Consider the following 25,880-nt stretch of genomic DNA (forward strand, 5'->3'; position numbering starts at 1 on the left):
ACTTGGAACGTGCACGCGGAGCTCGGCAGTAGGCAGTTCAGCCACTGAGCTACTTACCAGAAAACGTGCACGTTGAGCAAGAGGGCTGAGTCGTGAAGGAAGTTCCCTGAAACAATAGCAGGGAATTTCCCAACGGGTATTAACGTGCACTTTAAAGGGTACACCCTGTGCAAGGCGAGTACGCTATAAATAATGCGTGCAAGGGAGGAGGTGACCTCACAGACCTACAATTCCGTGCTGACCAGAGCGAACCCACAATGGCATCCGATTATCGCAACATCACCCTTGATGTGGGGTCCCAGAAATCCCCCAGCACCGTCCAAACCGACCCGACAAAGCCGAGCCAGACCTCGTGGATGATGCAGCGCTTTAACAAGGGAAGGCCGAAGGAGCTGGGGGTGAGTGCCAGATGCCATTCCCTGCCACGCGGCATTGCCACCTTACTCTCGGTGGCACCCTGCAGTGAATACTCCACACTGTATCCTACCCAGTGTAAGGTCCGGCAGTCAGTGGTGCGCATCTCGGGGCATTCCCCAGGCATTACATTGCCCCTGAGGATGCCCGGCAGGCATTCATGTGGCTGCTGTGTGTGCCTCTCTACAGAAACCCTGCAGTCAGTAACGTGAAGGGCACTGAGTAGCCCACGCTTCATACTACCTCTGGTGATGCCCAGCAGCCAGTGATGTGAGTCTCGCTGTCTTACCCATACATGACGTGTGTAGCCCTAATAGCGTTGGCAATACCCTGGAGTCTCACTAAATACGTTATGGCTCATCTTACCTTGGGTGATGTCCGGCAGTCAGAGATGTGAGTTCCTGTGAGTACTTCACACTTTATCCTACCTCTGATAATGTCCGGCAGTCATAGATGTGAGTTCCTGTGAGTACCTCACACTTTATTCCTGTGGGTACCTCACACTTTATCCTACCTGCCTCTGATAATCTCCAGCAGTCAGAGATGTGAGTTCCTGTGAGTACTTCACACTTTATCCTACCTCTGATAATGTCCGGCAGTCATAGATGTGAGTTCCTGTGAGTACCTCACACTTTATTCTACCTCTGATAATGTGCGGCAGTCAGTGATGTGAGTTCCTGTGAGTACCTCACACTTTATCCTACCTACCTCTGATAAAGTCCGACAGTCAATGAGGTGAGTCCCTGTGAGTACCTCACACTTTATCCTACCTATCTCTGATAAAGTCCGACAGTCAGAGAGGTGAGTCCCTGTGAGTACCTCACACTTTATCCTACCTACCTCTGATAATGTCCGGCAGTTAGTGAGGTGAGTCCCTGTGAGTACTTCACACTTTATCCTACCTCTGATAATGTCCGGCAGTCAGTGATGTGAGTCTCTGTGTGTACCCCTCACTTTATCCTACCTCTGATAAAGTCCGGCAGTCAGTTATGTGAGTTCATGGGAGTACCCCACACTTTATCCTACCTCTGATAATGGGCGGCAGTCAGTGATGTGAGTTTCTGTGAGTACCTCACACTTTATCCTACCTACTTTCTGATAAAGTCCGACAGTCAGTGAGGTGAGTCCCCGTGAGTACCTCACACTTTATCCTACCTCTGATAAAGTCTGGCAGTCAGCGAGGTGAGTCCCTGTGAGTACCCCACACGTTATCCTACCTCTGATAATGTCCAGCAGTCAGCGAGGTGAGTTCATGTGAGTACCTCACACTTTATCCTACCTCGGAAAATGTCTGGCAGTCCGTGATGTGAGTCTCTGTGTGTACCCCACACTTTATCCTACCTCTGATAATGTCCGGCAGTCAGTGATGTGAGTCTCTCTATGTACCCCACACTTTAGACTACCTCTGATAATGTCCGGCAGTCAGTGATGTGAGCTCATGTGAGTACCTCACACTTTATCTGACCTCTGATAATGTCTGGCAGTCAGTGATGTGAGTTCATGTGAGTACCTCACCTGTTATCCGACCTCTGATAATGTCCGGCAGCCAGTGATGTGAGTCCCTGTGAGTACCTCACACTTTATCCTACCTCGGAAAATGTCCGGCAGTCCGTGATGTGAGTCTCTGTGTGTACCCCACACTTTATCCTACCTCTGATAATGTCTGGCAGTCAGTGATGTGAGTTCCTGTGAGTACCTCACACTTTATCCTACCTACCTCTGATAAAGTCCGGTAGTCAGTGAGGTGAGTCCCTCACACTTTATCCTACCTCTGATAATGTCCGGCAGTCAGTGATGTGAGTCTCTGTGTGTACCCCACACTTTATCCTACCTCTGATAATATCCAGCAGTCAGTGATGTGAGTTCCTGTGAGTACCTCACACTTTATCCTACCTCTGATAATATCCAGCAGTCAGTGATGTGAGTTCCTGTGAGTACCTCACACTTTATTCTACCTATGATAATGTGCGGCAGTCAGTGATGTGAGTTCCTGTGAGTACCTCACACTTTATCCTACCTACCTCTGATAAAGTCTGACAGTCAGTGAGGTGAGTCCCTGTGAGTACCTCACACTTTATCCTACCTCTGATAAAGTCTGGCAGTCAGCGAGGTGAGTCCCTGTGAGTACCCCACACGTTATCCTACCTCTGATAATGTCCGGCAGTCAGTGAGGTGAGTTCATGTGCGTACCTCACACTTTATCCTACCTCTGATAAAGTCTGGCAGTCAGCGAGGTGAGTCCCTGTGAGTACCTCACACTTTATCCTACCTCTGATAATGTCCGGCAGTCAGTGAGGTGAGTTCATGTGAGTGCCTCACACTTTATCCGACCTCTGATAATGTCCAGCAGTCAGTGATGTGAGTCCCTGTGAGTATCTCACACTTTATCCTACCTCTGATAAAGTCTGGCAGTCAGCAAGGTGAGTCCCTGTGAGTACTCAACACGTTATCCTACCTCTGATAATGTCCGGCAGTCAGTGATGTGAGTCTCTGTGTGTACCCCACACTTTATCCTACCTCTGATAAAGTCCGGCAGTCAGTGAGGTGAGTCCCTGTGAGTACCTCACACTTTATCCTACTTCTGATAATGTCCGGCAGTCAGTGATGTGAGTCTCTGTGTGTACCCCACACTTTATCCTACCTCTGATAATGTCTGGCAGTCAGTGATGTGAGTCTCTGTGTGTACCCCACACTTTATCCTACCTCTGATAATGTCAGGCAGTCAGTGATGTGAGTTCATGTCAGTACCTCACACTTTATCTGACCTCTGATAATGTCCGGCAGTTAGTGAGGTGAGTCCCTGTGAGTACCTCACACTTTATCCTACTTCTGATAATGTCCGGCAGTCAGTGATGTGAGTCTCTGTGTGTACCCCACACTTTATCCTACCTCTGATAATGTCCGGCAGTCAGTTATGTGAGTTCATGGGAGTACCTCACACGTTATCCTACCTCTGATAATGTCCGGCAGTCAGCGAGGTGAGTCCCTGTGAGTACCTCACACTTTATCCTACCTCTGATAATGTCCGGCAGTCAGTGAGGTGAGTTCATGTGAGTACCTCACACTTTATCCGACCTCTGATAATGTCCAGCAGTCAGTGATGTGAGTCCCTGTGAGTATCTCACACTTTATCCTACCTCTGATAAAGTCTGGCAGTCAGCAAGGTGAGTCCCTGTGAGTACTCAACACGTTATCCTACCTCTGATAATGTCCGGCAGTCAGTGATGTGAGTCTCTGTGTGTACCCCACACTTTATCCTACCTCTGATAAAGTCCGGCAGTCAGTGAGGTGAGTCCCTGTGAGTACCTCACACTTTATCCTACTTCTGATAATGTCCGGCAGTCAGTGATGTGAGTCTCTGTGTGTACCCCACACTTTATCCTACCTCTGATAATGTCTGGCAGTCAGTGATGTGAGTCTCTGTGTGTACCCCACACTTTATCCTACCTCTGATAATGTCCGGCAGTCAGTGATGTGAGTTCATGTGAGTACCTCACACTTTATCTGACCTCTGATAATGTCCGGCAGTTAGTGAGGTGAGTCCCTGTGAGTACCTCACACTTTATCCTACTTCTGATAATGTCCGGCAGTCAGTGATGTGAGTCTCTGTGTGTACCCCACACTTTATCCTACCTCTGATAATGTCCGGCAGTCAGTTATGTGAGTTCATGGGAGTACCTCACACTTTATCCTACCTCTGATAATGTGCGGCAGTCAGTGATGTGAGTTTCTGTGAGTACCTCACACTTTATCCTACCTACCTCTGATAAAGTGCGGCAGTCAGTGAGGTGAGTCCCTGTGAGTACCTCACACTTTATCTACCTCTGATAATGTCCGGCGGTCAGTGATGTTAGTCTCTGTGTGTATCCCACACTTTATCCTACCTCTGATAATGTCCGTCAGTCAGTGATGTGAGTCTCTGTGTGTACCCCACACTTTATCCTACCTCTGATAATGTCTGGCAGTCAGTGATGTGAGTCTCTGTGTGTACCCCACACTTTATCCTCCCTCTGATAATGTCCGGCAGTCAATCATGTGAGTTCATGTGAGTACCTCACACTTTATCTGACCTCTGATAATGTCCGGCAGTTAGTGAGGTGAGTCCCTGTGAGTACCTCACACTTTATCCTACTTCTGATAATGTCCGGCAGTCAGTGATGTGAGTCTCTGTGTGTACCCCACACTTTATCCTACCTCTGATAATGTCCGGCAGTCAGTTATGTGAGTTCATGGGAGTACCTCACACTTTATCCTACCTCTGATAATGTGCGGCAGTCAGTGATGTGAGTTTCTGTGAGTACCTCACACTTTATCCTACCTACCTCTGATAAAGTGCGGCAGTCAGTCAGGTGAGTCCCTGTGAGTACCTCACACTTTATCTACCTCTGATAATGTCTGGCGGTCAGTGATGTTAGTCTCTGTGTGTACCCCACACTTTATCCTACCTCTGATAATGTCCGGCAGTCAGTGATGTGAGTCTCTGTGTGTACCCCACACTTTATCCTACCTCTGATAATGTCCAGCAGTCAGTGATGTGAGTTCATGTGAGTACCTCACACTTTATCCTACCTCTGATAATGTGTGGCAGTCAGTGATGTGAGTTCCTGTGAGTACCTTACACTTTATCCTACCTGCCTCTGATAAAGTCCGGCAGTCAGTGAGGTGAGTCCCTGTGTGTACCCCACAATTTATCCTACCTCTGATAATGTCCGGCAGTCAGTGGTGTGAGTTCATGTGAGTACCTCACACTTTATCCTAACTCTGATAAAGTCTGGCGGTCAGTGATGTGAGTCTCACTGTGTTACCCATACATGACGTGTGTAGCCCTAATAGCTTTGGCAATACCCTCCAGTCTCACTAAATACTTTATGCCTCATCTTACCGTTGGTGATGTTCGGCAGTCAGTGATGTGAGTCCTTGTGTGTACCCCACCCTTTATCTTACCTCTGATAAAGTCTGGCAGTCAGCAAGGTGAGTCCCTGTGAGTACTCAACACGTTATCCTACCTCTGATAATGTCCGGCAGTCAGTGATGTGAGTCTCTGTGTGTACCCCACACTTTATCCTACCTCTGATAAAGTCCGGCAGTCAGTGAGGTGAGTCCCTGTGAGTACCTCACACTTTATCCTACTTCTGATAATGTCCGGCAGTCAGTGATGTGAGTCTCTGTGTGTACCCCACACTTTATCCTACCTCTGATAATGTCTGGCAGTCAGTGATGTGAGTCTCTGTGTGTACCCCACACTTTATCCTACCTCTGATAATGTCAGGCAGTCAGTGATGTGAGTTCATGTGAGTACCTCACACTTTATCTGACCTCTGATAATGTCCGGCAGTTAGTGAGGTGAGTCCCTGTGAGTACCTCACACTTTATCCTACTTCTGATAATGTCCGGCAGTCAGTGATGTGAGTCTCTGTGTGTACCCCACACTTTATCCTACCTCTGATAATGTCCGGCAGTCAGTTATGTGAGTTCATGGGAGTACCTCACACGTTATCCTACCTCTGATAATGTCCGGCAGTCAGTGAGGTGAGTTCATGTGAGTACCTCACACTTTATCCTACCTCTGATAAAGACTGGCAGTCAACGAGGTGAGTCCCTGTGAGTACCTCACACTTTATCCTACCTCTGATAATGTCCGGCAGTCAGTGAGGTGAGTTCATGTGAGTACCTCACACTTTATCCGACCTCTGATAATGTCCAGCAGTCAGTGATGTGAGTCCCTGTGAGTATCTCACACTTTATCCTACCTCTGATAAAGTCTGGCAGTCAGCAAGGTGAGTCCCTGTGAGTACTCAACACGTTATCCTACCTCTGATAATGTCCGGCAGTCAGTGATGTGAGTCTCTGTGTGTACCCCACACTTTATCCTACCTCTGATAAAGTCCGGCAGTCAGTGAGGTGAGTCCCTGTGAGTACCTCACACTTTATCCTACTTCTGATAATGTCCGGCAGTCAGTGATGTGAGTCTCTGTGTGTACCCCACACTTTATCCTACCTCTGATAATGTCTGGCAGTCAGTGATGTGAGTCTCTGTGTGTACCCCACACTTTATCCTACCTCTGATAATGTCCGGCAGTCAGTGATGTGAGTTCATGTGAGTACCTCACACTTTATCTGACCTCTGATAATGTCCGGCAGTTAGTGAGGTGAGTCCCTGTGAGTACCTCACACTTTATCCTACTTCTGATAATGTCCGGCAGTCAGTGATGTGAGTCTCTGTGTGTACCCCACACTTTATCCTACCTCTGATAATGTCCGGCAGTCAGTTATGTGAGTTCATGGGAGTACCTCACACTTTATCCTACCTCTGATAATGTGCGGCAGTCAGTGATGTGAGTTTCTGTGAGTACCTCACACTTTATCCTACCTACCTCTGATAAAGTGCGGCAGTCAGTGAGGTGAGTCCCTGTGAGTACCTCACACTTTATCTACCTCTGATAATGTCCGGCGGTCAGTGATGTTAGTCTCTGTGTGTATCCCACACTTTATCCTACCTCTGATAATGTCCGTCAGTCAGTGATGTGAGTCTCTGTGTGTACCCCACACTTTATCCTACCTCTGATAATGTCTGGCAGTCAGTGATGTGAGTCTCTGTGTGTACCCCACACTTTATCCTCCCTCTGATAATGTCCGGCAGTCAATCATGTGAGTTCATGTGAGTACCTCACACTTTATCTGACCTCTGATAATGTCCGGCAGTTAGTGAGGTGAGTCCCTGTGAGTACCTCACACTTTATCCTACTTCTGATAATGTCCGGCAGTCAGTGATGTGAGTCTCTGTGTGTACCCCACACTTTATCCTACCTCTGATAATGTCCGGCAGTCAGTTATGTGAGTTCATGGGAGTACCTCACACTTTATCCTACCTCTGATAATGTGCGGCAGTCAGTGATGTGAGTTTCTGTGAGTACCTCACACTTTATCCTACCTACCTCTGATAAAGTGCGGCAGTCAGTGAGGTGAGTCCCTGTGAGTACCTCACACTTTATCTACCTCTGATAATGTCTGGCGGTCAGTGATGTTAGTCTCTGTGTGTACCCCACACTTTATCCTACCTCTGATAATGTCCGGCAGTCAGTGATGTGAGTCTCTGTGTGTACCCCACACTTTATCCTACCTCTGATAATGTCCAGCAGTCAGTGATGTGAGTTCATGTGAGTACCTCACACTTTATCCTACCTCTGATAATGTGTGGCAGTCAGTGATGTGAGTTCCTGTGAGTACCTTACACTTTATCCTACCTACCTCTGATAAAGTCCGGCAGTCAGTGAGGTGAGTCCCTGTGTGTACCCCACAATTTATCCTACCTCTGATAATGTCCGGCAGTCAGTGGTGTGAGTTCATGTGAGTACCTCACACTTTATCCTAACTCTGATAAAGTCTGGCGGTCAGTGATGTGAGTCTCACTGTGTTACCCATACATGACGTGTGTAGCCCTAATAGCTTTGGCAATACCCTCCAGTCTCACTAAATACTTTATGCCTCATTTTACCGTTGGTGATGTTCGGCAGTCAGTGATGTGAGTCCTTGTGTGTACCCCACCCTTTATCTTACCTCTGATAATTTTCGGCAGTCAGAGAGGTGAGTCTCAGGGTGTCACCTATACATATGTGTACTCCCCATAGCGTTGTACTTACCGTACAGTCAGTTGTGTGTGTCTCCTTGAGTACCCCACACATTTTCCGATCTCTGGTGATGCCCTTGGCAGTCAGTAATGCGAGTCTCTGTGTATCCCCCCTTGCATTAGCCTCTCACTGGTCATGATCTGAGACTCAGTAATGAGTTCTCAGAGTGTATTTCCTATCCATTGTCTTTTCACTAGTGAGGCATGGCAGTCCGTCGTGTGTGCTCCATTGTATGCCACATGCATTCTCTTATCTCTAATAATACCCTGCAGCCAGTGATGTGTACCTCGGCGCATTCCACACACCTAGTCCATTCTCCGGTGATGCATGGCAGTCAGTAATGAGTTCCTCAGAGTGCCCTTGATGAATGCGCCCTCTGTCTGCTGCCATCAGAGGAGTCAAGGGCAGAGCAGGAGGAGGGCCTTGCAGTAGATGGAGTGCCAGTGTCCCATGCCAACTCCTGTGCAACGTGGGTGGTGGCATTCTTGAGGTACTCTAGAGTCCGGGACATGACGGAGAAGTCCTGGCACGTCTGCTGTGTGGGCTCCCACTTCCTGCTCATCTGGGTGGCCTTCCTGGCAGCCATTTGGTTGACTGCCCTGTGGAAGGCTTGGTCTCATTGTCCACCCTTCCTCTCAGGCTCGTGGAGGACAGAGCTACAGATTGCATGGCGTGTACCATATTGCCACTGCATGCCCACCTCCTGATGCCACGCAAGGACCTCCTACATGCTCTGACATACCTTCATGGGCTGCAGGCACTGCGTAATAAACTGATGTGCCTCTGCATTGGTAGAGTGGGTCTGTGCTGCAAAGACCATGTCAAACTGCACATACATGCATTGAGTGTGCAATACCCTACACACCTCTTGCTTCCTACACCATGCATGGGTGGTCTGCGGCTCCTGCCAATGGGGAACGCGCAGTGTTCATGTACGAGATGACATGAGGGGATTATAATTTCCATTATTTAAACGGCATGGCTTTCTTGAGAGTCATGTGCTGTTCTGATGTTAGCCAAGCAACCTTTTGTAAATATGTGAGTAGCAGTATAACAGATGCCTGGTTGTAGGTGAAAGGGTCAATTGCAATTGATTCAAATGCAATAGTTTCGAGTCAAAAGGACCGAAAAAAAAGGTTGAATGTTTCTTTTTTTTTTTAAGGGGGTTCCCCCTCTAAACCCCTACTTTTGGTGTAAAAAACACTTTTTTCCCATACGGAAGCCAAAAAATAAAAATACATTAAAAAATCCATTCGACCTTTTTTTCGGTCCTTTGGTTCCGAAACTATTGTAATTCAAAACAATGTATTCAACCCTTTGACTGGACACCCGAAGCCTCGGGCACTGAGCGGCGCTTTTCAAAGCCTGGCATATGCCTATTTATTGTTGTGATCTGTAAGGTGTTTTATGTCACTTAATGAATGCCATACCAAACGTAAACCAGCTTTTATGTCACTCCTTGACCCCTCCTTTCTTAAAGTAAACCGCACTAGTGACATGGGTGGGCATCTTAGCAAGTGATGTCCTGAAGCAGAAAGTCCAGTAATGTAAACAGTTTGTTAAGGACCATTGCAATGTCTGCTCTGTAAGAGCTATGCACAAGTCTGTGTTTAATGCCAAAGAGTGAGAAGGCTAGGCCCTTTAAGTTGCAAAGCTGGTAGGTGGCTGGTCTTGGGCTTCCGGACGATCAACATCACCACCCTAGAAGGATGTTGTGGCTGAATAGAATGTGGAATGTTGGCGAGTAGAGCTTGGGAAGGAATGGAATGGAAAGAAGTATGTTAAGATATAGAATAAAGGAGTTCAGATGTACAGACTGTTCTAGTCATTATTTAGTATAAATATGGTGATTATAATTATACAACAAAGGGGTGCTGTTAGGATGTATGAATGCTGGAGCTGCGGAGTTTGGAAGAGGATTTGGAGGCGGCACAGAAGAATTTTGCAGTTTCTAAGAGTACGGATGATAGGAGGGTGGTTGGGAGGCTCAAGGAACTGCTCAAACAAAAAATGGATATTCAATATGAAAAGGGCATGTTCTTTATGAAGCAAAAGTTCTGGGAACAGGGTGACAAGAATGGAAAACTTTTAGCATGCAGGTTGCGGGGCATAACGGATGACTCTTTTGTTCGGAAACTGATGGATATTGACGGTCATCATATTATCAAAAAAGGTGAAATTTGTGACGGTTTCAGAAACTTTTATGATACATTATACCACGAAGATCAATTCCTGACTCAGGCTGACATGGACTCCTTTTTTGATGAGATTGTCATGCCGAGTTTAAGTACGGAACAGTCTGTGATGGTAGCTAGGCCTATTACAGAGGAAGAATTATTAGTGGCAATTAATCAACTTAATGAGGGTAAGTCACCAGGACTAGACGGTCTACCGGTAGAATTTTACCGGACGCTGAGTGGTGTACTGATACCGTTCCTATGCACCTTGTACAATGGTTTCATGAGAAATGTGATAATTTGCCCCACTATGAAAGAGGCTTGTGTGATCGTTCATCCAAAGCCGGGGAGAGATGGTAAAAAGTGTGAGAATTATAGGCCGGTTTCTCTTTTGAATTTGGATCTTAAGATTTTTACTAGAATATTGACTAATAGATTGGATGGGTGCATTGGTAAACTGATTGGTAGTTCGCAGGTTGGATTCATGAAGGGTAGATATGGCTACAACCATATTAGGACGTTCATTGATGTTATGAGTTTGCCAAAGATGAGAGTCCGGAACACTCTCTTGCTTTTTATGGATGCGGAAAAGGCTTTTGATAGGGTTAATTGGTCTTTTCTTTACTATACCCTTGAGAGGATGGGATTTGGTACTACATTCATTAATACTATACGAGCACTGAATTCTGATATTGGTGCAAAGGTGTGGGTTAATGGGGCTATGTCCTCTTCGTTCTTGTTGTACAGGGGGACTAGACAGGGTTATCCATTGTTTCTGTATCTGTTTAATCTGGTATTTGAACCCCTCATTTTGTACTTGAATCAGGAACAGAGCTTTAGTGGTCTTAGGTTCGGAGAGAATGAGATTACAGTTCTGTGCTACGCTGATGACATGACCATTGTTTTAACTAACCCAGCAGAGGGTTGTGTGAGACTCAAGCAGATGTTTGAAGAGGTGAGTCGTCTGTCGGGCCACAAAATAAACTGGGGAAAAACGGAGGCATTCCCTTTGGATGTCGATATCCCGCTTGATGTTTTGGGCTCTTGGAACTGCCATTGGGAGACGGAGGTTGTGAAGTACTTGGGTGTTTACTTGGTCCGAGACTTGAAGAGAATGACCGCTTTTAATATTTCACGATTATTGGAGGTAATTAATAGGGACATATTGAAGTGGAACCAGTTAAGGATGGGGGATATGGGCCAAGGTCAATGCCATTAAGATGGTTCTTTTGCCAAAAGTTCTTTACATCATACAATCCATTCCTCTGAAATTCACGAAAAAAATTGTCGCTCCAGTTGACAAAGCATTCCAGGGTTTTCTTTGGGGGGCTGGTAAACGACCTAAAGTACCTAAGTATATTTTATCATGTCCCGTGAAGGATGGGGGGGTTTGGTTACCCTGACTTGACGAAGTATTGCGTGGGTTTTCTATTGAAAAAATCAACCTCATATTTCTCTGTTGGCCATGACTATGTTCCCAATTGGAATATTATTGAGAGTTCCCAGTTTTTGCCTTATGCCCTCAGGGATATATATTCTATGTTGAAAGTACCGTCTTCAGTGAAAACGTTGCCTACCATGTGCGCTACTAAGGAGGCGATATTGCGCTTTATAGAAATGGGTGGGGGAAATGCTTGGATGCATTATGATGCTTCTTTGTGGCATAATGCGGGCTTGCAGATAGCAAACAAACCCTTATGCTGGAAGAGCTGGATCAATAGGGGCGTTCTCGTATTCGTGATGTGTGGTTAGACGGTCGTATGAACCCCTTTGACCAATTGAGAGCGTCTTTTGGGATTGGTACAAGAGAAAGGACTTGTTATGATACTTTGAATGCACTGTTGACTGAACGGACAGGGATGTTGGGCGGTGGGACCATGGAGGAGAGGCCTTCATTGTGTGGACTTCTCCGCTTGGCCTCATATGTGGTTTCAACGTACATGGGATTGCTGCTGTTAGATGAAGCAGATGTGAGGGCATGGGATAGGCTTCGTCTGTCTTGGACGGATGAGATTGGTGCGGAAATCCCTATTAAGGAGTTGACCTATTTACTTCGTGTGGGGGTACAGGCGAAGATGGATTTGCAACTGAGATATATTCGACAGAGGATCCTCTATAGGTTGTATTGGACGCCGTTTAAGATGGCCAGGTTGGGGCTTTCAGACTCTGATTCGTGTTGGGGATGTGGATGCAGCGGAGGTTCTTTGGTGCATATGTTGTGGATGTGCTCGCGAGTTTCTGATTTTTGGTCCTGTGTATTGGACAGGTTAGATATTGTGTTGGAAGAAAACCTTCCACGCACATTCCTTTCGACCATATTGTTGTCCAACAGTGGAAGAGGGAATGGGGCTTAGAAAGTTGCAGATTGGATTAACAGAGTGTTGGTTTTGGTGATGAAACAGATCTTGCGAGTTTGGAAATCTAGAAAGAAATCTGGTGTGGAGGACTGGCTTTTTGAAGTGCAAGTCTTGTCTTAATATGATAAGGTCATGTTTTTTGGTCAAGGGAGGGAGGAATGTTATCGTCGGATTTGGGGGTCCTTCAATGATCTATATGGTTGATTACATTGAATCTGATTTTTTGATGGTCGATCCTTTAGAGGGGGGTATGGTGAGGCACTGTTTAGTTGTGTGTTTTCTGTTGTTTTGTCTTTGTGGATGTATGTCATAAATCTTTCATAATGTTCAGAAATATTGTTTTGCATTGGTTATGGAGATCCATATTGTTAAACATGTGTTTATCTTCAATTCAGCTGTTTTTATAATTTTTATAATATGGACTCTTTGTTATGGTATGAAGATTGTTGTATGGAATCTTGCTGTTTATAATGTTAAATAAAGGGTTTAAAAAAAAAGATATAGAATAAAGGAGTTCAGATGTACAGACTGTGTCCGGTCATTATTTAGTATGAATATGGTGATTATAATTATACAACAATTGGTGACGAGGATGGGACTGACCCACACTGCTGAACTATGGAGTTGCCCAAAAGGAAGTAGCCTAAGAGGAACAGATTGGGCTGTGAAGCTGAGTGAAGAAGAACATTACTCATAAATTCAACTTGAGAAATACTGAGCTGCTGGCAACCTAAGGAGGATAGTCAAGGAAAGAATGAGTGAAGACCCAAGGAGGTGGTCACAATAAGACGACAACAAAAGAAACTAAAGGAAAAGGTGAACTGGTAAATGAGAAATGAGGAAACTGCAAAAACAGGAGGAATAACGGCAACAGTGAGGATGAAGATATAAGTGGTAATTAGTAATAGTCCATAGGGGTGACTGATCCTGTTGGAGAAAGAGGAAGAAACAAAAAAAAGGTGTGTCGCGGTGGTGAACAAAGTGTGCAAATTAATGGACAAATGCCAAAAGAACAGTGGGAACAACGACACTATAAGGATGGCTATGAACGCTGTGGAGTGAAAGCAGAAGTGATGTGGTGAGATGGGCTGCGCGAGTTAAAAGGGCATGACAAGATATTGTAAATGTTCGCATTGGTAGACTGTCATAAAATACATATTGAAAATAGAAGTATTTATATGCTGCGGTGTGAATATTAAATGATGGGCATTATTTAAATTTACAAAGTAAACAAGCAAAGGAAAGGACGAATTATGCTGTTTTGCAGTGCATGCGATTACAAAAAATAATGCCTGGGTGCTGTGCCACTGTCGGATGTGATGTTAGAAACATGTTATATGCTGCTACATCAGAAAGCATTTTTCCTTTGAAAGAAAATTAAATGTAAACGAAACAAACCTTACTCAGCACGAAGTGCAGAATTCCAAGAACGGTGAAAAGCACTGTGGGCTCAACAGTCACTGCGTAGTGTTTGGAAAGCTAGAAAAAAGGCCCTAGCAACGTGAGAAAACGTGTGGCCATATTTGTCTATTAAAGGGAAACACGAACGTTACCTTAGCAACGTTTGAATGCAAATGAAACACTAGTCGATGCTGCTGCTGCATTACGAATGCTAAGAAATAAGTGAAATAAAAATCAAAGGCTAGATGCATGACACGGTGAGATGAATATGATAAATACAGTTCATGTAAAGACAGTAATGCTTAAACATGGAATGTCATACCGCCTTGTACAGCCGAGGCAAGTTATAAAGGCTGTCGTGGCAAGGTAATCCAGCAACTGAAGTATTATACGGAAACAAAACAAAAGTAAACTTTATAAATATAAATGGGGCGAATTACAAAGGATGTCTAGACAACATGACCCATTAGCCAACGTGAAATATTGTATGGAGATGAAACGAAAATGGACCCAGTAACATAAGCGCCAAAGTAAAGACAAGAGCTATATTCATGAACTTGTTACTTTAGCAGCACAGTAAGGATAAGTGTAGTGATTAGGTTTCTTTGTTGCTTGTGCAGAAGGAGAAGATTGCTATGTGAGTGACACAGAATCTGGGTTGTGAGAATGTTGATGTATGATTCAAGGGTTCTATTTTGGTCCGTTGAGAGATGTAAGCCTACCTGGGAGGATGCAGGTGTATGTTGCCCTGAACCCAGATGTACTTGACCTTATATGATTATCACAATGTACTGGAACTTAATTAAAGAAGTTGCTAGAACTTCACCTGAGGTCAGAGTCATCTGTGGGGAACCAAGAACTCTACATTGGTGACGAGGATGCAGGCTGTGCTGGGGGGACAGCATTGAAGATGGCACATACACCTCCCCCCAACCCAAAAAGAAGACCCTCCCAGTTAGGGCGAGCGCTTAATGCTGTAGGCGCAGAAGGGCCCAGCTCAAGGGGCACAGGCGCAGAAAGTAAGGGGCTGCGCCAGAGCCAGGGGCCAGCTGGCCTGTCACTAGTAAGACAAGTCAAGCACAGAGGAAATCAAGAGACTGAGAAAGGGCTGAGGACCCAGAGACTGGTATAAGGGGTGTAGCAACCCAGGCTGCAGCATGGAGGGCTTGGTGCACAAGGCAGTAGCAATTTGAAGAGGCCTGGGCTCTAGTTACGCCTGGATAATGAGGAATCCATGCTGTGCAGCTGGGGCCTTGGAGCCCAGGGCAGTAGCATCAGAAGAGGTTGGGAACCTACGCTGCGCCTAAATGTTAAATGGAAGATTGGTGGCTAATGTGCAAAGTGCCTGGAGCAGAGGAGGATCCTGGAGGCCATTCTAGCGTTTGAGGGGGGTGGGAGCCCGTACCTGCACCTAAGAGACTTGTAGCCCGTGAATACACTTGGGGGCTTGGAGTCCATGGCATTGCTGGAGGGGCATAGTGCCCAAGTCAGCACTTGCAGTGCTTGGATGGGCTCGGAGCCCATGGTACAACATTGGAGGGGCTTGGAGCCAGTCCAAATGAGATTTTGCTGACGATTAGAAAAAGCTGTACCTGAAGGGTTCACAGGATCCATGAGCTGGATGATGCTGTGTAACTGTGAGCATTTTTTTTGGGAGCGGCTCCTGGAGGCGCTGTGGTGCCTGTTTGCTGCCGTGTCTCCGCCCAGTGTTGCCTTTTATTTCAAGGAGTTGAAGAAGCAACAGATGCAAATTGCCGAAATGGATATTTCAGAGGTACTTTGAGTTAAAGGGGTGGACACCTGAGTGGGGCCGTGGTCCCCGAAGGTATTGTTATTAAAAGACGTGGACGGCAGGAGCAAGAAACAGAATGTTTGTTTTTCTTTGCCTTTGAGATTTTGTATATTGTGGTATAACAAAGAAAGTTAACTGGTGATAGATGTCATGTGAGGCTTGTTTTTGATTTAGACATCCCTGTGTGTAGCTGAGAGAGAGAGAGAATGAATGCAAGAAGTGGGAATGTCATAGCCTCTGTTAACACAATACAGGTTCAAATGCAATTTTATGTGAATTACATGGTAGATTGAAAATGAGTGTAGCAATGTTTAATGGATAATATATGTGTTTGCTGTACTAACGATTTATTTTTTCAGGTTGGCCATTTTTTTAAGAATAAGAAACGTTGTAGTAATGCATTTGACTAATATTTGTTTCCATGGATGGACTTTAAAGTGAAGTGAAGTGGTTTGGTCAGAATTTCAAAATAGGTTGTGAAAGAGTTTGTCTACACTCATATTTTCCCACAGGTTCGGACTGTTCAAGGGACTTTTATGGATAATTTTTGGGGAAGGATTTTTTTTGTGCCTATTTTTATAGAGCATATGTACCATTGTAGGAGAACCAAATAACTTAGAATTTTTAAAAATGTTAAGAATTTTAAAGTGTAGAAATATTTTGGCAGTGATGTTAATATTTGGTAACACTGTTTTGAGAAGGCAGTGTGGGGATATGCATGTGTAATTGTGGTGTGCTAGGTATTTAACATTTTGGCGATTTTATAGTTGTGTGCTTGTATGAATTAGAGTGTGTGGTGTAAATGATTACTCGCAGCAGTGGTGTTAGTTAGGTTGTTTTGAGGAACACAGGTAACGAATAAGGGGTAGCAATATCACACTGGTTGTGTTCAATGGGTGTTGTTTTACCCGGACGTTCGGAACGTCCAGCCTGGTTTTTTTAGTGTGAGGTGCACATCTTAGTGTTGGTTTTAGTGGCTGCAGGGATTTGAGTAGATGTGGTTGTTTAGGTGACTGTGATGTTTCTAGTTGTGTGGGATGTGTTTTCATGCTTACTCATTCAGTGGTTGAGGTTTGTCAGGTGGACCATTTGAATACAGAGGACGAATTGGGGGTGGCGGCATAGGCAATTGTTGTGCACGTGTTGTTTTGTTGTTTACTCAGGTGTTTGGAATACCAAGCCTTGTTCATTGGTGTGTGATTCACTGAATTAGTTTGGAGCTAGGTTAGTGATGTGGTGTGAGTTAGCATGGGTTGTGTGTTGTTGTGTGGTAGAGGTGGAGAGATTATTGATTTTCCTGAGGTATAGATTGTAATTGGTGCAATTTTCTATGGTAGTGTCTTTCCCTTACTTGGTAGAAAAGGTGAGGGGCATTGTAGTTGGTGTCATGGGCACCATTTTTATTGGGGATGCTTTTAGGTTCTGGATGTAGTCTTAGTTCTATCAGTAGGGATGTATGCGGGGAATTGGAGTGTGTGGATGCATTGTGTTTTGTGTATGTGATGTTTGGCTGGTGTGTCTGTTGTGTGTTGGGAAGGGAGATATGTAGTGATTAGGTTTCTTTGTTGCTTGTGCAGAAGGAGAAGATTGCTAAGTGAGTGACACAGAATCTGGGTTGTGAGAATGTTGATGTACGTTTGAATGCAAATGAAACACTAGTCGATGCTGCTGCTGCATTACGAATGCTAAGAAATAAGTGAAATAAAAATCAAAGGCTAGATGCATGACACGGTGAGATGAATATGATAAATACAGTTCATGTAAAGACAGTAATGCTTAAACATGGAATGTCATACCGCCTTGTACAGCCGAGGCAAGTTATAAAGGCTGTCGTGGCAAGGTAATCCAGCAACTGAAGTATTATACGGAAACAAAACAAAAGTAAACTTTATAAATATAAATGGGGCGAATTACAAAGGATGTCTAGACAACATGACCCATTAGCCAACGTGAAATATTGTATGGAGATGAAACGAAAATGGACCCAGTAACATAAGCGCCAAAGTAAAGACAAGAGCTATATTCATGAACTTGTTACTTTAGCAGCACAGTAAGGATAAGTGTAGTGATTAGGTTTCTTTGTTGCTTGTGCAGAAGGAGAAGATTGCTATGTGAGTGACACAGAATCTGGGTTGTGAGAATGTTGATGTATGATTCAAGGGTTCTATGTTGATCCGTTGAGAGATGTAAGCCTACCTGGGAGGATGCAGGTGTATGTTGCCCTGAACCCAGATGTACTTGACCTTATATGATTATCACAATGTACTGGAACTTAATTAAAGAAGTTGCTGGAACTTCACCTGAGGTCAGAGTCATCTGTGGGGAACCAAGAACTCTACAATAAGTAAAACAAAACAAACTGATGCAATAGTCATTAAGGTAATATAATATTCTGGCATTTCACACGGAGGTGACTGTGAAACAAATAAACCAAATAAGTAACATTACCATATTACTCCAATACATACATACAAGAAAGTACGAAATACAAAATAGAGCAAAGCAAAGGATTGGATTGACGTAGATGTGTATAACATTGCATTTTCAGTCATAGGATCCATGAAATTGTTATAAGAAGAAGCAGTACTAGAGAATAACGCAAACCAAACGTTAACTCAACAAAAGGCCAAGGGTCTCTATGGAAGTATTGGAGTTACTGTATTTGCATCTGCACAACAAGGCACAGAAAGACCAAAACTGTATCCACACAAAAAGCTGGAGTGAGAAAGGGCTACCACAAATTCAAAGTGTCAGCTGATGCACAACAGCGTAGGTCACTTTATCGAACTGGGCAGAGACTGCAACACAAGAAGGGAATAGCCCACAGGTGAATCTGGATGGAAGTGGGGACTATATATCTGCACAAGTGGAATGCTACAGTTATGAGCGAGTGGTATGATTTTTTGCTACAATAGCAATTTTGCTGCAGCAGTGCCTTGAACAATACACATTGCAGGTGAACTAGCAAAGGGTTGGCATCCAAAGAATGTGTTTAAAGTGCAAAGAGTAACCTTGTACTGTAACACTGTTTAGAAAGGGATCACAGTTCCATTTATGGTTATTCTGGTGAGAGAGCAACCAAATAGAGCTGGACATATGAAAGTTACACAAATGAAATTATATTGGCCGATAAAGGGAATAACACTGTGCAATCAAGTGACAAGTGCAAATACGGTGTGTATGGTTAGGTGGTTTGCTGAAAAAAAAGAGAGAAACAACTGCCATAGGTGAATAACCATGTCCCTGGATATCACAAGTCAGAATACAAGATCAGCCCGAAATGAGGGGATTCTGGTGAAATATCTACATTGTCCGGACCCATTTATACTTGAGTCACAGGGAGATCAAGGACAATGATGGCAGGAATGGGTGGAGGCGTTTGAGAACTTCTTGAAAGCAGCTGGAAAATGGGATGCCTCAAACAAAATGGACATGTTCATTAATTTGGTAGGAAAGGAGGTGAAAATGTGGTGATGAACATTCCAGCTCAGGAAAGGACAACCTATCAACAATTGGTCTCTGCGATTGGTGAACGTTTGGTGGTTTCTCCCAATCGGGGCTATGAAGGGTATGCATTTTACCAGTGCACACAGAGTTCACATGAAACAATTGACCAATTTGCATTACGATTAAAGAGAAAGGCAGAATATTGTGAATTTGTAAGCTTTAGTGATGATGAGGCGATTAGGCTGAACATCATTGAAGGGTGTACATCATCACAGCTTCGAAGACATCTTCTAAGAGTGCCTCTCGCATTAAAGGAAGTACTGGAGTTGGCACGAGTGTATGAAAGAAATGAAAGGCAGGTGGCCAAGATAGAAAACGGAAGTGGATTAAATACCATTAATGGTATCAGAGCCAACAGACAGAGGCAATCCCGATGTTCAAACCTGTTCACCCAGCAAAGTGCATGGTATGGTACAGGCAGGAGTCGACGGGAGAAGTACTATAGATGCGGATTGGATTTCCCACACAGAGGTAGATGTCCAGCTGTTGGTCAGATGTGTATGAGATGTGGGCAGAGAAATAATTTCTGGGTCATGTGCAAAGAAGAGACCCCAGTATTGGCAACGGCAACGTGGAGATCTAGCGCACAATTGTTACCAAGAAGGAGGTGTGGAATGGTGAGATTTCATGATGTGAGATTGTACTGGGAAAAGAAGAACATACAACCTAATGCTAGTAGCTATGTAAAGCCAAACCAAAGAAAAGATCTGGTAACGAAACATATTGGAAATGGGGGTGGGGGCATGGACATAGACATGGTCATGGAAGAAAGAACGCTGCAGGCAGAAAGAAGGTTGCAGGCCAGCGTGGCTTGGATAACCCACAAGAGGAGAATGGAAGAAAATCAGATGCCAGTGAGTGAAAGTGAATTTGTACTAAGCAGGCAGAAACATCAGAGGAAAGTGGGATTCAAACATGATGCTGAGTCATTAACAGCCATGGCTTGCAAAAGGCCCATAATGACTGTTGTGAAAGAGGATGGTGCAGTAACAGGGAGGGTAGAGGATGCCTCGCTCGAGGATGCTGCGCTCTTTCATGCAATGTCCCAGGAGGAGTTGGAAGAAGAAACAGGGAGAAATGAGGAACCTGCAGGGCTTATGTCACAGGATGACCCAAATGGAGAACTGTATGGGGAAATGAGGAGGAGGAGTGGAGAACCTACTAGCCTCCTGTCACTTAAGGACCCTGACATTCGCCACCTTGTTTCATCTGCAGTGGGCGCCCTCAAAGGACGATACGCAAGCCCTTACGCCTCATTGAAACAAATGTAAAGGTGATCCTGCCAGGCTGATGGAAAAGTGGACTTCTATGATAAGCAAGGGAGAGATGTTGTGGCTGAATCGGATGTGGAATGTTGGCGTGTAGAGTTTGGGAAGGAATGGAATGGAAAGAAGTCAGTTAAGATATAGAATAAAGGAGTTCAGATGTACAGACTGTGTCCAGTCATTATTTAGAATAAATATGGTGATTATAATTATACAACAAAGGGGTGCTGTTAGGATGTATGAATGTTGTCCTGTCCTGCTGCCCAGCTCTGAATGCTGATGGAATGCTGTTGTATGGTGTGACTGATAGTTCAGAGGAATGTTGGTGAGTGCTTGAGCGTGAAGGTTCTGAATGTGTTCGTTGGGGTCCTGAGCTGGAGTGCATGAGGCTGTCTGGTGGGTGGTCTCTTAATGTATATACTTAAGCAATATGCCCTGAGCCGCAGGGGCATTACCGAGTCAGGTAATGCCCCGGGGCCCATACTTATAGGCCCAAGCGAAGCGAGGGCCTTAACAAAGGCTCTGGGGCATTACCTGACTCGGTAATGCCCCCGCAGCGAGAGGCATATTGCTATTAGTACCATGTCCCACAATACCGGGGTACTAATATTATTTTCTGTTCTGAAACGCTGTGGTGTTTCAGTACAGAAAAGAAAAAAAAAGAAATGTTCAAGGAAATGGCCGCCGGGAAATGGAAAACGGAGTCCGTTTTCCGTTTCCATGGCGGCCATCGGGAGCGGACTCGCTGGGAACAGGAATGTTCCCAGCGCGTTTGCTGCACAAAAAGAAGAAATAAGAAGGTAAGTGGGGTTGGGAGGGCGGGGAGGCATGTGGGGGAGAGAAAAATAAAAAAAATTTAAAAACTTTCCTGAATCCCCAGCAGGGGATGATTGGCAGCCTCCAGCCGTGTGGAGGCTAGGAGCGGGGATGGTCCGCTTCCAGCCTCCTCATTGGCTGAGGGGCTGCCATGGCGAGGGCCAATCAGAATGCTTGTTTCATTCTGATTGACCCTCGCCGGGTACTAATAAAGAGTAACTGGAATCATATATCTACTGTACATATGCATAGTAAAGCTTACCTGGACTTCTTAGCCGAGAGGCTCACAGCTGGTCTCTGTCTGGACTACAATCAATGTGTACCAGACTGCAACATGTTTCGGTTTACAGCAGGCAATCAGCCAATCATCTGCTCCAAAAGTGGGCATTATTCACTGATACAATGCCCATGTTTGGAGAAGCCTGGGAGTCGAGATTGGGCCACGCTTCTGCCACCTTGGATCCTCACTCCTCGTACGCCACCTAGCACCATCCTGCATACACAAATGTTTACCCCCTCTTTCCTTCCTCTCACCTCACTGGAATGGCTGCAATGGAAAGTGAGAAGGGCCTAGTTTTGATCGCCCTTCCCTTGTTTTCATGGTGGCCCTCATTGTTTGCTTTTCTTTTCATGAATGGACACTCGCCCATGAGTGTCTTTTCATGAAAGGACATTTTTTTAACACAGCCTTTAACACCAGAGTTTTTTCCTCTCAGGTGTTAATCGGTCCATTAACCTTGGAGGGCGAGGTGGGCCCTGCTGCTAATTGCAGCCAGACCCCTTTTAAGTGTCTTTGCTTCACTTGCGCCCTTAGCTACGTTGGTGGGCTTTTAATGGTAGGGTCAGACAACCTCCTGAGCTATAATTACCTTAATTAAGCAATATGCCCCGAGACGCAGGGGCATTACTGAGTCAGGTAATGCCCCGGGGCCCATAGTTATAACGAAGGACCCGGGGCATTACCTGACTCGGTAATGCCCCAGCGGCGAGGGGTATATTGCTATTAGTACCCTGGTCCACAAGACCGGGGTACTAAAAGCATCTTTTTCTGGCCTGGAATTCTGCAGTGTTTCAGAACAGAAAAAAAAAGACAAAGAAAATGGCCGCCCGGGAAGGGAAAACAAAGTCCCTTTTCCCTTTCCATGGTGGCCATCGGGAGTGGACGCGCTGGCAACAGAAGTGTTCCCAGCGCGTTTGCTCCCGAAAAAGGACAGATAAGAAGGTAAATGGGGTTGGGAGGGCAGGGAGGAAAAAAAAATAACTTAACCTGAATCCCCGGTGGGGGAGAATGGCAGCCTCCAGCCGTGTGGAGGCTCGGAGCGGGGATGGCCCCGTTTTGAGCCTCCTCATTGGCTGAGGGGCTGCCAAGCCCCCGCTGGAGACAAAGGAATGGAATCCCCGATGAGGGATTCCCGGCGAGGTATGGACCTGGCGAGGACCAATCAGAATGTTTGTTTCATTCTGGTTGACCCTCGACGGGTACTAATGTTTATTATAAAAGTGCAGTAGGTCCATTGTCTGCTTCCTATTATGATGCCACCAGGTGGTAGGTTTTGCTCTGCATGCTTGTATACTATGGCTCAGGTCTATGAGATGGAGTGGAGAAAAATGAACTGTAGAGTTGCTGGCTTGTCTGATATGATGGCCCCTGCAGACACACACACACACATGCATGCACTGACATGGAGAGACATGTCACCGTAGTAACAAGAGGAAGGCAGCTCCTGCACAGGGGCGAGAAAGCCTGAAGGAGTGAACGAGTGTGAGTGAGCCTCTTTATTTACTTGGTGATCAGCGCTGGAACCACGCGCTATCCTCCACAAGACGCGGCTGCGTTTCAGCCAGGGAGGTCCCAGGATATGACAACTGGCCAAAGAGGTGGGATGGAGGACCAAGACATCCAAACGGCACCTCTTCCCCTACCTGCTGCCCAGGGACCACAAATACCAAAAGATGTGACCAGGACATTAGCACTGTCAGCGTCCATGCAAGAATTCGAGGTAGTGGGGGCCCACATTTTCTTCAGGCCCAAAGTGGTCAATATGGATGGATCAACTTGAAATGTACTTTCAAAAGATTACCATTGCTATTGTATGGCGGAATCAGTCCGCACGAGATACTCATGCCAGAATATTGTCATCCTCAGGCCCATGCTGATTTCAAGAGATTCCAGCTCGGTCAGGCTCGACCGGCAGCAAATGAGTCCATTGAGGCTTTCATTCCTGACTTTGCCATCTCACCTCAAAGTGCACTCTAATAGAGGATACGCATGAGAGGAGAGCTCAACTCATTCAAGGATGTTACTCTAACAAGTTAATGAGTCCAATTATCGTAGAATCAGGCTTGTTGCTCCTGAGATTTTTGGAACTCGGCCACTGCTACAAAACTGATGGAAGTCTCCGCTGAGCAGATGGAAACAGCATTTTAGCAAATAGAGATAGCGGAGGGTCACCCTGTGACAAAGAAACATCCATCAAGGGAATGACAAGACAGCAATAACAAGATGGCTGCCCCCAACACCAGAAAGACACAACGCTGTGACTGTTGCAGAGGGGCGCTTCCCCATAATGGAACGTGCCTGGCTGGAGATGCGGAACGCTTTAACTATGGGAGGTTGAATCACTTTGATAAGGGGTGTCATTCAGTAGGAAAGGAGGTGCAAATCGGGGATGCTGCTCCTTGACCTCAGAGAGTGCAACATGTAGCCTTCCAAACACAGTGCTTTAAGTGGCATGCAAACTCGAGGGTGGTCTCTGTGAAAGGGCGTGGCCTAAAGGGGCCTGGCCCAATGGGCGGCAGGTAAGTGCCATTGACCCCTACAGGCATCCCTTTGCGGTTATCATCAACCTCTCACCTGAGGTGGAGATGATCCCTGCATCTCTTACATAAATGGATGCCTTGCAGGGGTCAGTGCCACGCCAACCTCCTCCAGGCATCCCTTTAACTAAGAGATCCAGGGATCATGACCCTCACAGCCCAGGTGAGAGGGTGATGTTCCATGTTTCTTTGGCTAATGAGATGCCTGGCGGGGGTCAGCACCACATCTCTTATTCCGCAATGGTGGTGCCGACCTTCGCCAGGCGTCCCATTAGCTGAAAGAATCAGGGAACATCACCCTCTCACCTGGGGTGTGAGTCATGACCCTGCATTTCTTAGTTAAAGGGATACCTTACGGGTGTCAGTGCAACCATTAAGGATGAAAAAGTGGGCCATCAGAAGCCGAGGCCTTGTTCCCTAAAGCCTGAAGCTCTCCAGCAAGAGCTTCAGTCTTTAGAAAAAAGGCTTTGTCTTCTAACGGCCTCCGTTTTTCTTCCATAAGGTGGTGCTGGCCCAGTGCATCTCCTAGTCAAAGGGATGTTTGGCAGGTGCAGGTATCACCATGATGGAAGTAAAGGCCTTTTTTCTAATGCCTGAAGCTTTCGCGCGAGAGCGTCAGCACTTAGGAAAAAAGGCACTGGCCTTCAGCTGCCTTATCAGCTGGTGCTGCCAAGGGACTTTATGTCGGCCCCAGCAGCGCCTGTCTACATGTTTTTCGTGGACTGCTGGGGCGCTGCCCCAGCTAGCCCCAACCCACTTAAAGCCTAACCAAGAGAAGAGCCCAAGACTTCTAAAATTTAGCATGAAGTGCTTCTAATTCACGAAATTGCAGGACAAGAGGGCGCTGCCAAAGTGAATGCAGGATTCTTATATCAAACACTAGGGAACCTGCTCTTATTGATACATGTGTTTCCTTAAACATGATGAAGCCCTCACAGTTCACATCACTAAGGCCAAAACCTTTGAAACCCACCAAAGTAAAGATCTATGCCTATGAGGGTGAAGACACCGGCAGGATAGCTCAGGGGCGACGTGCTCGCTTTGGAAGCAAGGCAACGCCGAGCACCACAGGTTCGATCCCCGGGTCCGCGCGCTGGGTATGAAGCGCGTTATAAATAACCAATTACAATTACAAGAGCCGATTCCACTGATGGGAGATTCCAACACGGTGATCACCTCAGAGACAGAAAGATGTATATAACGTATGCCAACATGGCCACTCTCGTTAGCTGCACTATAGCCGAATATTCTCTGCCTAAACCATTTACCTGGAGCGTCTAACATAATGAGTTTGACGATCTCTTCCATGGAATGACGTGCTTAAAGAGTTGTGTTGTGTGGTGTGGTGTGCCTGCACATTGACAAAGTTGACACGGTTGCTCTGAAACACTAACAGATTTGGATTTGGTTCCACCTGCACGCCAAGGTACAAGAACAGCGCAAATGGAAGGGTGCGTGAAATACTGAAAGGGTTGAAGGACTGATGCCCTGTTATTGGCAATTGTTTTGGCACAAAAACCCAATCAAGCGGACGAGATTTGCATCTGCAATTACATGCACCTTCCCAATAAGGCAGCAGAGCGCAAGATACACCCCTCTCCGACTGCCTATGACCTTATTGTCGACATCCAATGTGAAAGGCATTTTTCAAAGCTTGAGCTCAATGCTGGCTACTACCAGATCTAGCTGCAAAAAGGATCCAAGAT

At 45.7% G+C, this 25,880-nt stretch overlaps 2 protein-coding genes across 3 annotated transcripts in view; one reads left to right on the plus strand and one right to left on the minus strand.

Moving 5' to 3' along the window:
* Positions 1–14,080, minus strand: part of FAM216B (family with sequence similarity 216 member B) — a 515,713-nt gene extending 501,633 nt beyond the window's left edge. The window contains exon 1 of one of the 2 annotated variants that reach the window (XM_069628995.1): positions 13,975–14,080. The gene's annotated coding sequence lies outside the window, so the exon portion shown is untranslated. The remainder of the gene's footprint in view (positions 1–13,974) is intronic. The other variant, XM_069628994.1, reaches the window with a different exon arrangement.
* LOC138513870 (membrane-spanning 4-domains subfamily A member 15-like) overlaps positions 228–25,880 on the plus strand; it is a 100,979-nt gene continuing 75,326 nt past the window's right edge. The window contains exon 1 of the mRNA XM_069628990.1: positions 228–398. Coding sequence (XP_069485091.1) covers positions 258–398 — 141 coding nt within the window. The 5' untranslated portion in view covers positions 228–257. The remainder of the gene's footprint in view (positions 399–25,880) is intronic.

This window comes from Ambystoma mexicanum, chromosome 12, assembly GCF_040938575.1.
Source record: "Ambystoma mexicanum isolate Mex_15411 chromosome 12, UKY_AmexF1_1, whole genome shotgun sequence".
Lineage (NCBI taxonomy): Eukaryota > Metazoa > Chordata > Amphibia > Caudata > Ambystomatidae > Ambystoma > Ambystoma mexicanum.